Genomic DNA, 14,783 nt, shown 5'->3' with positions numbered 1-14,783 from the left:
CTTCTAGATCAGAGGAAGCGTGTCTCACTTTCACATCCTTTTACAGATGTTAGAAGTGCTCAGTTCTCAGAAGCTCTATTCTTCCTGAAGAGCTGTACCTGCTTTATTTTGAATTCCACTCATTCCAAATTGATCCATACTTCAGCTGGAACTCACGGGGTTGTCAGTCTAACAGCATAAGAGCTAGAATAGGAGCGTAAGAGGCTATTGCCTTTCCCAGTCTGCTGCATAATGCTAGGCAAATATTTAGGAACAAAATTATATAGATGGGGACAGCAGGGACTGGAGAGCTCTTAAACAGCGACAAATGTGTGGTTTGACATGATAGATGCGCTGCTGGGATCCCAACATCACTTTTATTCTGTCAGTTACCCATAGCTCAGCACCAGCCCCAAAACACAGGCCCTGAGTGGCAGCTCTGGGATCCGCCACACCGGTTTGTAGCCTCGCTTCATCTGCTCCAGGTCAGATGGCATTCACAGGATAATTGTTCCTGAGGTCAAGAGTTTGAACTCCTACACAGTTGTTTTAATTAATATCAGCCGCTGTTTCGCAGGTGCCGTTTCTGGAAGGGACACATCACATCTAACCAGCAGGCAGTGGCGTGGCTGTCCTAACCCACCTGCCGTGTGGAGCTGTGTTTGCAGACCCCCCTCTGCCTTCCCCTCTTGCTCTGGATCTGTGTTCAGGTGCCCTATTTCCAGCGCTTTCCCCCTTCTCTCCTAGCCCTTCTCGATAGGCTCCTACACGCTTTATCAAGCCCCCAACCTCCCGCTTTGTTTCCCCCGTGCCTCAGCGGACAAGCACGGAGCCCTGTGCCCCCCAGCAGCCTCCTCAGAGCCTCGTTCCCCCCCCCGGGCCCCCTCCCAGCACCGACCAACCCCTCAGGGCACCCTGAGGCGCCCACCCCACCCCGGGGCAGGGGGCGGCGGCGCGGGCAGCCCGGTGCCGCCCCACATTTTGGACCCTCCTCGCTTCCCGTCCGCCTGCGGGCAGCGAGCGGCGGCGGCGAGCCGCAGCCTCTCCCGGAGGAGGCGGTGAGGCAGCGAGGCAGGCAGGCGGCTCCTTCCTCCTCCTCCTCCTCTTCCTCCTTCATCCTCCTCCTCCCCGTCCTCCCCCTAAGATGGCGGCAGACCCCGCGGAGCGCTTCTGCGTGGCCGAGGAGCGGAGCGGCCACTGCGCCGTGGTGGACGGCAACTTTCTCTACGTCTGGGGGGGATACGTGGTAAGGAGGGCGAGCGGGGCAGGGCGGAGAGAAGCGGCAGGAGGGGACGCGAGAAGCGGGGTGCAGCCGGCGGCGAGCCCCCACACGGGGGCTGAGGGGGCGCCGAGCCGGCCCCCCCCCCCCCGCCATGCTTGCTCCCCCCCCCCATGCAGCGCTGTTTACCTCAGCGCGGCCGCTGATTGGCCGGCGGCGTGGCGCGCGCGCCGCGGGGGCGGGCGTTTCAAATGGCCCCCAACGGCCGCGCTGAGGGGATGGCGGGGGGTCCCCTCACGGAGCCCCCCCCCCCCGCGGTCGTGGGGCTCGGGCAATGGTCTGGGCTGATTTTTTTTTTTTATTATTTTTTTTTAAGGGTGACAGCTGTAATTGGCGGCTGTGCCTCACCCTTACGTAATCCCGGCGTTTTTGGGGCGTTAGTAGTTGTCTGACGGAAAGGTGTCTGCTGCCTGTCATCAAAAGATCGCCACCGCTAAATGCTTCTGACTCCTAGTTCTCAATTATTTCAGTCTTAAACTACAAATGATGCTACACTACATACAACCAGTTCATTTAATCTACAGTGTCTGCGCACTGGGCATAAAATGTGAAAGTCACTGTGCTTAGTCTTACCCCAGTTTAAATCATGTTTCTATTACATTTTCAGTTTTTATCTCTATTTTTTTTTTTGTGGGTTAAAGTAAGCTTTTAAATGTGAAAAACCTCTCCTGTGCTCAAGCAGAGTTCCAGTTGGAGCATCCTGGGTTTAAACTTTAAAACGTGGCATGTGCTGAGTGTAGGCGATAGCACGGGAAGGACACTCTTAGGGCCCTCAGGTACCACTGCCCGACTGCCTCTGGTCTCTTCCTGAAGAGCGTTAGGGTTTGGTTTCTGGAAATCAGAATGTTATTTTCTTGGAACTAAAATGTTGGGCTTAAAAGATGGGTCAGAGCCGAGCAGCCTGTGCAATTCGAAGAGTTTTTCTGCTCCTGAGCTGGGTTCATTTGACCTGAAAGGAGCTGTGCTGCTGGTGGCTGCTGCGAGGCTGAAAATACAGCCCGCTTGTACTGAAATAAGAGCCCTGAGCTGTGCTGGGAAGCCAGGCAGCAGCTTTGACTGCTAGGTATTACAAGGTCTGGCTGGGATGTTAACTTACCCTGGCACAGCCCTTGTTGCCCAATACCAAAACTGAAATTGAGGAACCTGTAAAGTATCCTGTAAGCTATTTCTACAGCTTTCCTTCACTTGGGGACTTTGCTAGGGGGCGTTTCCTGAATGCCTTACGGTGTCAGGAAGTTAACCACCTCCAGAATAAGCATATATAAATAAATGTGAATGATCTGTAATGTACAGGAAGTTCTAAAGTTCTTCTCTGGCCTTAAATTCAGTAATAGTCTATAGCTATGCAACGCCTAAACCACTGGAAATATTCAGTACTTCTCTGTGCTGTAGCCTTTAAGATTGGGTTGACTACTGCACTATTTCCAAAGGCTTTCTGATAAAAGATTATAGGTTTCTGGCGCAGACAGAATACCATGTGTGTTGAGTTTTGCAGATAAAACTACGAAACTCATACACAGGGTGTATTTACCTGTGTACTGTGAAAATCAGTAAGTTAATGTTTAAGCAGCGCTTTACAAAGCCAAATCACTTTACGTTTTTACGTGTTGTATGCTGAATGGTAGACTGCCACCCAGCTAACTTACTCTTGGTATCAGTGTTTTTACTCCAGGCTGGTTCTCTAGCAACCACTTGGCCTCTTACCACTGTTGGGTTTAAATTAAATGTAGTGGACTTTTGCACTTTCTGAAGTGTGCAAGCTGCGTGTAGTGGCATAGCCTTCCTTAGGAAAGGTGCCTGGCAAGATAAACTAGAGCAAATGAATTTCTTGCTTGCCTAATTGGCACCTCTCAAATTGAGAAGGTAATAATAAAGGCAAGTAATCAATATCAGTAATAAATAATTAAGCTTCAGTTTTGTTTATAACTTCTTTTCCTCACATTGATTTCGCTTTTATCTCTGCTTTTCTTTTCTTTATTTGGTTACCGTCTCTGGCTGCTTATTCCCTTAAAGTGTTTAATTTCTTTCTAAGGCTAAGAGAATAACAACATAATTGTCACCCAGCTGGAGTTCTGCAGTTGCATTCCCTCAGACTTCCTTTTCCTTTTTGTTATTCTTCCTCAACATTATTTCCCAGATTATTTTTATATAGCCTCTTTCATAGCTCTGTTTTTCACAGAGGAATTAGGCTCCTCCTGATGTCCCTAACCACCTGCAGGAGGGTGCCGAGAGGACAGAGCCAGGCCCAGAGACCCCTCCTAATTTAAAGTATCTCCCAAAACAAAAGATAATGCTTCCTGAATATCGAAATGCTTATCTCCCTACCTCTAATTTACTAATAGACCAAATTTAATTTCCTTTTAGGGCACTGTGATTATAAAAAGTAGTGATTAAATCTACTATTCACAATCAGCAAAACTCAATGACACGAGGACACACCTAGCACAGCATTTTTAATAGCTTCGAAACGTAGAAACATCTATTTTGAACTTCCAGTATAAATTGTAATATATTTAAATCATTGAGCTGCCTGCTCATAAAGGTAATGATCAGAGCAAGAGTGCTGGAGTATGACTTATGCTCTGGTAAGATTATCTCCTTAAGAGTATTCGGAGTTGCTAAGTAACATGATTTGGTATTCATTTAAAAATGTATGGTGTATAATGCATAATTGATTTAACATTTGCGATTTTTTTTTTCCATTTTAGTCGATTGAAGAAAATGAAGTGTATTTGCCTAATGATGAGCTCTGGATCTATGAAATGGATAGTGGGTTATGGTAAGTTAAATTATTTATATTTGATTGATAAACAAAGTTGATATTTGCAGAGGTTACAACTAGCTGCTGTGTAAAGGTTTCCTTTGGTTAGATGAGCTATTGGTCATGTTCCTTGGTGTTTATGTAGCAAATATTTAATATGAAGACTGAAAGACAAGCATACGTACTTGGAAATTACTCTAGGAAACGTTAATTTCGTAAGTATAATTGTGTGTTTTTTTTTCCTGCCAGATGTTTGAAATGGCCATCTCAGGGCTCTCTTGTTAGAATAAGTGCATTTTACTTGTGCTTAATTCTCCATATATTAAATACTCCTTTTAACATTAAACACTGGGTAGTTGGGTTGTTGATCTATTTACAATTATATAGATTTGTGCTATTATTTAACTGTGTATTTCTAAAAGTAATTGATAGCTATACAAATCTTGCACATCGCTAGCAATTTAATCTTTGTTTATATTTATTGTGTTTACCATTGTATGGGGGGAGAGATTAACAATGCTTCTGTTTTAAGTTTTCCAATGGTTTTTATTACAATAATTGTCTTCAGCCTAGTAGAGCAGTATTCATTTAGGTTCATACGTGCTTTCTGCCAGCTGTCTAATCTCCCAACTGTTTACGTGTTCTTTGCATATCCATAGTCACGAGATTTCTTTTGAACCCATATTAAAAGCAACATTTTGAAATTGAGGAAAAAGGGGAGGAGGACTAGATCAGGAAGGTGTCTTATGTATGAAATTCCTTATCTGTTCAGTCAAGTCACTGACTTTGAAAACAACATCTTGCCTACAGCTAGCTGTGTGGTTCTAGCAAGACTTCATTAGTGTTTTGTTGTTATTTTTGGTGGTTTGGGTTTTTAAGAGTGTAACCTCACTGTCTTTTGATGTCTGTTTCTTTTGGTGAAAGGGTTGGCTAAAGCAACCTCATACCCTTTCGTGTTCTTAACCCCCTGATGTCCCTGTATCAGTTGTCCTGGTACAGCTCTTTATATGGTCACGTAGGAAATTGGATCGGGAAAGTGATCTGAGTTAAATATAACCTTTCTTTTTTCAGAGCTATTTTTAACATGGATCAGTTCTTGAACTCATTCACTTACAGCATAAAAGTTGTAAGCATACAGCAGAACACACAGCCTGACACAGGAATGAGCAGGAGCAGAGAAGGGGAAGGTGGTTTTGCCTGTGGCAGTGCTGATGCCAGAACAAAGGTATTTGGAAGCAGAGCCATGACCTGCTGTTTGTTAGCACAGCTTTCAGTAAGGACAGGTTACACATGCATCATTCGCGTCTGGTGATTAAGGACATAAACAGCTTTTCCTTTTAAAGGCTGCTTCCAGTTCTTTTAGGTTGGGATAAGGTCAAGAGTCAGAACTGAACGCTGTAACAATCCTTCTACATGGTCACCAGTGCCAGAAGCTGAAGGCATCGGGTCTAAGTGCAGGTGCATCGATGAAGGGAGTGAATCGAAGTGACTGCTTCAGAAATCTGGTGACGTTACACCTAGCAGAGAGAAGAAAATCTGGAGCTAGGCTTTGAAGGTGGGAGACTGGGCTAGAGACCCAGGTGGAGAGCTGAGAAGTAACGGGAATGACAAGGGAAGGGAACTTTGACCAGAAACTGTGGGGTGAAAGCAGTTGAGATTTCGGCAGCAAATCTGGAGAACAGAGTTGGAGTGTCAGCACTGGGAGGCTGGGATCTGGCTGGTGTATCTCCAGAAAACGAAGGTGTGGAGACAAGGTGTAAATGCTAAGAAAATCCCATGTCCTCTGGCTGTGTACGTGTGAGAGAGGGAGGGGTAGGTCCCCATCTTCTGCAGAAATTTGAGCTTCTAGCAAAGCTGCTTGCAACGTGGAGTAACGATGCTAAGCACAGGCTTGGCCTGGTGCTCAGCCTTGGGAGTTTGGCAGAAAGTGACTTTGGTCAGCCAGTTGCATGGCGCTTCCGACTGCGTGGCATTAGGATTTGCACCATGGAAATCACGGCCTTGTACGTGCAGCTAGCAAGAAGGTTGGGACTGCCGATGGTGGCTGAAGAACGGAGCGCTCATTGCTGTAACTGGCATTGTTGGAGCTTTTTTATGGTGCTAAATGCAGTGCAAAAGGCAGTTTTAGAAGTGACATAGTACCAAAACCAGTGAGTACTTGTGACCTTTACTTCTACTTCAGTTATTTCTAACGTAACAGCATTGCTGTATTCTCATTTCAGGAGTTTTTGGAGTTATTGCTAATAACATGTCCAGTTTTTGAGTAACTACACTTTTAGCCCTAATAAAGTTCTTTTACTATGAGATACTTCATAAATGTATACGCAGTGTTCAAGCGAAAATACTCTTCTACCACAGGAGCCCAACTTAATAAATCAGCTATAGTTTCTCCTCCTAGTTACAGCCAAAATATTGCAAGTGTATTTTTAGCTTTAAGTGCAAAAATTATTTATACCTCTATTTATACCTCTATACTGTGCTTGGAAACAGCATTATAACACCTAACGTATGTGCTAAATTGCAGGACAATGCACCTAATGGAAGGAGAGCTCCCTACCTCCATGTCAGGAAGCTGTGGAGCAAGCATTAATGGGAAGCTGTACATTTTTGGTGGATTTGATGATAAAGGATACAGTAATCGGGTATTGTGTTCTTTTGTTTTCTTTCACAAAGGATTGTATTTGAATGAATAGTAATGCTGGCCCTATTTTCTGAAATAGAGAAATTTAAGGAAAATCTTTTAGTTTTGTAGACAAAACATACTTTAAACTGACAAAATAAAAAGTTTAATTTCTGTTTTACTGTTCAACTCCATTTATTTTTCTGGGAATTTTTGTTGAATCATAGCTTCAGAACCGGGCACAGAATGTGAAACTTTTTATTTCTAAGAATTGCCAGCGTTTTCCTAATTACTTTTTTAAAAAAATGTATTGTCAGCCATAATTGAAATTGATCTCCTATATCCCTTTGGTGATTACCTTTCTTATATGGCCAAGCAGTAATTAAAGTTAAAATATAGCTACAGGATTTCGTAGTAACCAAAGACTGAAGTAGCAAAGTCACAAGTACGCTATCATCTAGTGTCAGCGATGTCAGACTTCAGACTAGAAAATAACTGAGCTGGAGCTTGCAGTCACATCTGTTCAGCACTCCATTCACAAACACTGCTGATTTCTGCGTGGGCGTTCTCTTCAGGTTAGGCAGAGCTACTGCTGGTTGGAGAATTGAAGGAGCAGGGTAGTATTATACAGGTCTGACAGAGGGAAGGCAAGGAAACTGCTAATTCTCACGTTTTAACTGTTCTCGTGGTGAATCGGACTCTTCCCATATGCTGCTATGTATCGTAAATTTCACTGACAGTTCCTTTTTTTTAAAGGAAGTAAGTAGTATATTCTGGGGGAGGTGGGTTGTTCTCTTTGCTGCTCAATTGTGCCAGATTCTTCAATACCATTTATACTGAGAATGTTGTATTTTTTTTTTTTCTTTTCAGCTGTATTATGTTAATTTGCGAACAAGAAATGGAACCTATAGGTGGAAAAAAATCACAAATTTTAAAGGCCAACCTCCTACACCACGTGACAAGCTTTCCTGCTGGGTGTATAAGGACAGGTAACACATTAAGAATATTTAATATGTGTTGATTGCAGAGAGGCCATACTATAAAGTGAGGAGAACACAGGTTTGTGATTCATGAAACTTGAATTCTTAGCTTGACTTGCTATGGGATTTTGTGCAACTTTCTTAACTTTGTACCTACTTTGTACTTAACTTTGTACACATGTAAGCAGAATTAATGGTAAATATAAGGTGGCTTTGGGAGAGAGTTAGGAAATTCCATGGAAGTTTCTGGAATGCTTTGAGACTTGAGGTGAAACTTGTTATGCACATATTACCTATGTTTTTAATTTTAACGCACAACAAAAAAAAATCAGTATAGAAATGACATTGAATTTCTGTTGCGTTATGGAACCATTAATTATTTCATGCAAAAAAATATATTTTGGCATTTGTATGCCTTGAAAAATACACTAACAATTACAAGAACATTTCAGTGAGTATTTTTACATTATAAGAACCAAGTCAGGCTAGATACGTGTTGTAAAAGTTAGTCAACATATTTAGAAAAAAAGCTTAATCAAATCTATTTTAGGCGGCAGAGTGTAACAAGCATAACCTTTTAATGTAACAAACATATTTGGAGACAAGCTATGCACCTTTGTAGAAGTATACCTTAAAAATTCACAAGGTGTGAATTTGCAGATCAGGATGTCTTGGTGTGTTGCACGATGCTTTCAGTAACTCTGTTTCCCCAGGAATGTGTCTGGAATGACCTGCACCATGCCATCAGTTCCTAAATTGCCTCCTCCCGAGATCACTAACAGCTATATCAAATATCCTCAAATGTTGAAGTTAAACAAAACTTTAGGAACCATTACTTGTGGATGGCCATTTCATGGGTGGAATATTAGGCTGGGAGGTGTGTAACGCTACTTGCAATGCAGTATGTTCGGTAGCACTTAGCTGAAAGAATCTCTTCATAAGCTTACAGAAAGCAAGAGGAAGATGTTGTGAGTCATAGCCAGTGAGCTGACCTTTGGGAACATTTGTTGAAAAAAGCTTAATACAGAAGGCTAACAAATATTGTAGAAGCATAGGGATGTTACTGTTGTGTGTAGTGCATCATTTTGACTCATGTCTGAAAATGACTGGTGAGCTTGGGGATGGAGGAATATAGAACAAGGGCTTTGAGGTATCATGAAGCTCCCTCCTTACTTATGAGGATTTCTGTCAGGCATATGGAGAGGTGTAACAATACCACCTTCATGTTGGTAAGGTTTTCTGTATGATTAGATGCAGTATGAAATATTTTAATCTGTTTGTATTATAGTACAGTAGGTAAAGCAATATTTGAGGCTAATTATTACAGTTTATTAATTTGAATTCTATTCTAAAAACAGCTAACAACTTTTTTTTTCTTGGTGTTTTAGGCTAATATATTTTGGTGGCTATGGCTGTAGGAAGCATAATGAGCTGAGTGATTGTTTTGATGTCCACGATGCGTTTTGGGTAAGAGATTTGCCACAATTCAGAGCATTTTGTCCTTGCTTGTTGAAAGCATGATCTCTTGTACTATGCTCAGTAGGTACGAAGAATCATGAGAGCTGTAAACTTGACTATTCTGCTTTGATTTGGAATTTCAGGTGTTGCATGTTGCTGGGAGGTGTTGGGTGTTCAGTGTATTCGAAGTGCTAGACTTTGAATGCAATGAAACAAAATGCTGTCAGAGAGAAAACAAGGGCAGTATTTTAAATCTGAAGACCCTTTTTTAAACATGGAGCTCCCAGAAGATTTTAGAATTGCTTTTCTTGAAGTAACAGAAGGGAATTTATAGTTTCACAACTCCAACGGACAAGCACTCTCAGTTAATTTCCTTAATTTGTTAACCAAAGTAAATGCCATATGTTTTAAGATGCCTGGATTAGCTAGTTTCCTATAATGAATTCTTACTAGAAAGAAGGAGGCTGATTAGAGTCTTTTCACACGAATTAATAGATATGTATTCACGGAGTCCTGACCCTTAACATCGAATGTTAAATATTGACTTACAAGAAATGTATTACCTTGTACAATCTAAGTGTTTAATTCTTAGTATGTTGTGGCATGATGTAGGCTTTGCCTACCACAGTGACTTATTTTGGAGTCCAAAGCCCATTTTCGAGTGTCATTATCCCTCATCCTACCTCCAACTAGACCTGAGTTGCTCTATCACTTTGAAAATGTTAGTGTATTTCTTTATTTAAAGTTCTGAATTTTAGTTTATTTTCTGTTTTGATAGATCACTTGTAGGTTTGTACCCTTTAACAAGCACAAAGATTTTAAAATAATGCTTTTAATTTTTTAACTTCTCTTTCAGGAAGGACAGATATTCTGGGGATGGCACAATGATGTTCATGTTTTTGATACAAACACACAAACTTGGTCTCAACCAGCAATTCGAGTGAGTGTTCTTTAAGTCTTATCTTTGGAGACAATTGTGACCTTCCTGCATTTTGAATAGTTACTGAGCTCTCGAAATTCATGTTGGGACAAGTAATTTGAATATGCTTCATTTTCATTGTCTTCTAACATAGCACAGGAGGACACTCGATGAATCTGAAATGTGGAGAATTCAAGATTGATGTCATGACTTTTTTTCTCTGCAGGATGTAGACTGGTGTTTGTTCTATAATGTGGTTCTGAGCCAAAACATAAAGTAAGCTTCAGAGAGGTATTTGACATCTGGATAGATTAGGAGGTGATGCGGTATCCTGTACCTAGGAGGTCAGGCTTTGTATTTAGGTTTTAAAGTACACGTTGGGAATATGAAATTCCCGTCAGCTCTCTCTGTTGCTGGGAAGCCACGGCACTGGCATGCTCCATGAAACCATTCAGTGTGACTCCCAGAGCGGTGCTGAGGAGCAGGAGGTGTTTCAGCAGCTCCTCACAAAGCCCCCGTGGGCCCTGCCAAACGCGTTCTGCAGGCTGGTTGGGAATCCCTGTGGGGTTTGCCAGTATCTTGGGTTGGGAAGAGTTTCTTGGCTGGAGCGTGGCTGTTGACCCACGGCGCATCTCACCTAGCAAAGGCTTCCTGGAGCAAAGCGAAGGTCTGTGGGCAGCGTGCAGCACAAACGTACGTGTGGTTTTAATCATGCCAAGCTGAATTTAACCAGTGTCCTCCACCTATTTTGATACAAAGCTATTTGGTCGACTGCAGCTGTGTATGTGAACCTCTAACACTGATAAGCTATCACAGGTAACTGGGAGTTGACCATATACACGTGGATTTCTTCCTCCCTTCCCACCTCTCTCCTTCTTCAGAAAGCTGATAGGTCAGTGTGAATGATAGCCGAAAGAACAGTAGTGATCTTGAACCCTAGTCTCTCTTGATTCACTGTTCAGCTCTCACAGAATTAAAAAAAGATTAAAAAAATCTCCCTATATTGTTAGTTTAGGCCTTCAGTCTTTATTTGTGAAGTAAAGATGTGTGTTTGGTATGATGTATGTTTAATACGCTCATTATTTGTTTGTTGTGTACATGCAGTTGCTGTTTTCCCTTCAAGGGCTAATGTTGAAAAATCTTTTAAACAAGTATCTACTAGTCATACGATCTTGTTAGAATAAACAGACCAGATATTATTCAGCAATACATTACTTTAATAGTCTTCCAAAGGAGCATGTGTACTCAGTTTCCCAGTGAAATAGGAATGCACACGTCTTTATGTACTGACATTAAACGTGATAGTGTAGTGGAGAGCTTCATAAAATCCTGGGGAGCTTACAACTCAGTCGAGTTGTATTGCAGTGAGGTCTGACACTGTTTTATGCTGTTTATAGGCTGTACTAAAACTCCTCCAAAATTAAATGCAAAAAAAGGAATTACCATTGAAAAGTAAAAGGCAGTTTTGCTAGCTTTATTTCTGATTTACCCAGGGAAGACTTTTTAGCCTGTGGCTGTTGCATGTTGCATCACAACTTAAGATCTGATTTCCAGAGATGTTTAGTACCAGCTCCTGACAGTTTGTGCTTTGGAAAAATAAAGCGGCACAGGACATACCAACAATAACTGATGTGTTATTTTAATTTTATGCTTAGGAATTAAAGATAAATTAATTGAATTTCACTTGAAAAAAGCCTCAATGTCTTAGACCAAGAGGGAATACATTACACATTAGCAACTGAGGAAACTCAATTAAAGATTCCTTAGCAATTATGTGTATCTTCTAATGTCTGTGGAATTTTGGACGTGACTATAAATTATTTAATTTGAAATATGAAAAATATAAATGTCATTTATTGGTTCTTTCAGGGTGGAGATCCGCCTCAGCCTCGAGCAGCTCATACGTGTGCAGTGCTGGGAAATAAAGGTTACATCTTCGGAGGACGAGTGCTGGTTAGTGTTTAATTAAAACATTTTATAGGTAGTAGTTTAGTAGGTATTATTTTTGTTTGTTTTTGTTTCGCTTTTCTAATAGCAAATTATTGTTGCAGTAGAAGAAAATCCCAAGTGTTTTTGGCCTAACTGGTATGTTTAGTGGTGGTGAATTCAGGATACTTTCTTTCATTCCTCTGTACCTTAGAAAAAGAAGATTCTGTCTTTCTGTCTCTAGTATTTACGATGAAGCATACTTTGTCCCCAAAAGGGAAAAACAGACGAGGAGTAAATTTACGTGTTTATAAATCAACAAAAATGGTTGACCTCTGTGTAAGATCTGTAGGAGATGCTTCTTTCAGAGTGGGGGAAAAGCAAGCCCGATGATAGATCAGGTTTTTATAAATGGTGAGATGCTAGCATCCTGTGCTTAGTACAGCTCTGCAGGTTTATAGATCCCTTAATGAAATGGTAGCAAGAAGTAAATACAAATAGGATTTTAGCTTGTGATTTTTTTTTTTTTCTTAAAGAAAGGGGAAATGTGTAAGAACAGTCATTTCTCACATACACGCCTCTCACCTCCTGATTTTTACCTTCTGGGAAAGTAAAGTTTAGAATAGCAGGTTTGATACGGTATTTTAGATTTATAATTGCAACGTGTGGTCCCAAAAGGTAGGAAACAGCAGATTTCAGTTGGCTTTATAATTTGAACTTTTTTTTCTTTTGCATAGAAGTATTTGAAATACACTCATGTGGAAGAGCAGTGTGTGATTATAATGTCTGGATGCAAAGCCAGCATCTCCGTACGTTGAGACTGGTACAGGGAGCTGCAGCACGTTACCTGATAGCACAGGGTACTGCAGCCACCCGTCACTTAAGCCTCTCCGCTGCTCTCTGAATGCCAGTTTTGCAGTCTCAGTCTTTACCTTCAGCATGTTCCGTGACCTTGATAAAGAAAATGTGGAGCATCCTGTAGAGATTGCTGTTGGCAGCTCTTTTCTGTGCATCCCGTAAGGCTCTTGACCACAAGAGTAAGGCTTGTGTGTACTTCCTTGATAACTGATCCAAAGCCGTACCCTTTAGTACATTATTGGAGGATCTTAAATCTGTTGCCCTGTAGGTAATTGAAGGCATAAGATCTGCATCATATATAATCAGTGCATATATAAAGCAAGAATAGATTCTTGCTATGTAATCTTAACTCTTTATTTTTACTAGCTTTTTTTAACCTAAAAAGGAAAAAAATCATAGGTATCATCCTATGGTTGTCTGTACCTAACAAACCTGAAGTCATCGCTGGAAACTTGGGAGATACCAGAACCTCAACATTCAATTTTTGTAACATTGATTAGGGGAAGTTTTCTCTTTGTTCTGTGCTAAAGCATTAAATAAATGTGAGAATTTAAACCTGAGGCAGCAATTCAATATATAAAAAAAAAAAAAAGTATACCTACTTGTGTCTTAAAATAAGACTGGTAGGTAGTAGGTAAAGTAAGTAATCTTAACTAGAACAGGCTCCACCCATGAGCTGTAATTTTTTTTTGCCAGTGTAGTTTTGTTATGGAGTGGAAAACATACTAACTCTTTTTAGAACTGTTGCAAAAGCATAGGTAAGATAATATTCTTGTATGACTTTGAATGAGCTGGAATTTATGAGGAATGCGAGAAGCAGATTCTGTAAGGCAAGTAAAAAAATAATCTAATGTAAGTTACTGTGTACTCATCCATATTTTTAAAAATTGTTATGGTTTTAGCCTTTTTTTTTTTTTTTTTTTAACCTACAACTGATTTGTAGCCTTTAATCATATTCAGCTAGCCGATGAGACTTTGATTTCTACTGCCATGAAAGTAACAGTGAAGGTGCTTTTGAAAGCACTCAGTGCTCTATTTCTGTAGTTTTCCTATATGAAAAAGGAGTTAACTGTTGGTTGGAAATGTCCTACAACGAACATACACCAACTTCCTCTTAGAATCTGCCATAACCTAAACCTTGTATTCTTAAGGTATGAAGCTTTTTTCTGAAGCCAAGTTCCCCGTTTTTTTAAGCTCTATTACAAAAGCTCTGCAGTGGTGCAACCTTCTTCTCAGGGAAAGTCTACAGTTCTGTTACAAAACGGCTTACTCCTGCTTGCTCAGACAGAAACCAGACCCAGACCGAGGCAGGTTGAGACTGCGTGCGCCAGCAAATACCCAGCCAGTTACTCAGTTTGAATTGCCTCCCACAGCTGCAGGAAAAGTTTTTACCTAAGTAAAGTTTTACCTTTTCAGAGCGTTCAGAGAAGAAAGCCACCGAATTTGCTCCTGTTTATCCTAACCGGTCACGTTGCCCTTGGTACAGGCTCACAACCTCAGGATTGTTGCTAAAGCCCCACCTCGGGCTGTGACAATTGCACACGGTAGCTTCCAGAGCTGTAGGTTTGGTCAAACATATTTGCAAACAACCAAGGAAATAAATGGATAGTGGAAAAGACTGACAAAGTATCTGGTTTTGATCAAATCCTGTGTGTCAGGGTGAGCCATGCTGGGCTAAGTGAGCTCTGTGCTCCTGCTAGAGACGTGCTGTTTGATGTCTGCTGTGTGAATGAACTCTTGCTAACCACAGCTGACCCGAATCCTGCCTCTCATTTAGCAAGCCCACAGATGTGAGAGGGAGAGAAAGCAAATGTGAAGAACTAAATGTGCAGCTCAGGACCTCCTGGCCTACCATTTATTTCTGAACGCTTCCTCAGCCTTCAAAGCCTCGCTCCCGCTGGCTTGCTGTGAGCGAGGGCTGTCTGTGTGGTGCAGACGTCTTCACACCACAACAGAACAGCACTGCACGTTGTGCCCAGGGTTGCTGCACTGTGCCTGTTGCA

The 14,783-nt window shown here is 41.5% G+C and overlaps 1 protein-coding gene across 1 annotated transcript in view; it reads left to right on the top strand.

Annotated features, from left to right (window-relative positions):
• Nucleotides 1–1,000: 1,000 nt before the first annotated feature.
• KLHDC1 (kelch domain containing 1) overlaps nt 1,001–14,783 on the top strand; it is a 28,345-nt gene continuing 14,562 nt past the window's right edge. Inside the window, exons 1-7 of the mRNA XM_084287492.1 lie at nt 1,001–1,225; nt 3,967–4,037; nt 6,544–6,661; nt 7,510–7,628; nt 9,008–9,086; nt 9,934–10,017; nt 11,866–11,949. Of these exons, the coding sequence (XP_084143618.1) occupies nt 1,124–1,225; nt 3,967–4,037; nt 6,544–6,661; nt 7,510–7,628; nt 9,008–9,086; nt 9,934–10,017; nt 11,866–11,949 (657 nt within the window). The 5' untranslated portion in view covers nt 1,001–1,123. The remainder of the gene's footprint in view (nt 1,226–3,966; nt 4,038–6,543; nt 6,662–7,509; nt 7,629–9,007; nt 9,087–9,933; nt 10,018–11,865; nt 11,950–14,783) is intronic.

The sequence above is a fragment of the Netta rufina genome (genome assembly GCF_964035555.1).
Source record: "Netta rufina genome assembly, chromosome: 5".
In the NCBI taxonomy this organism is placed as follows: Eukaryota; Metazoa; Chordata; class Aves; order Anseriformes; family Anatidae; genus Netta; species Netta rufina.
The sequence above is the reverse complement of the archived record's forward strand: the minus strand, read 5'-3'. Positions and strand labels throughout refer to the sequence as shown.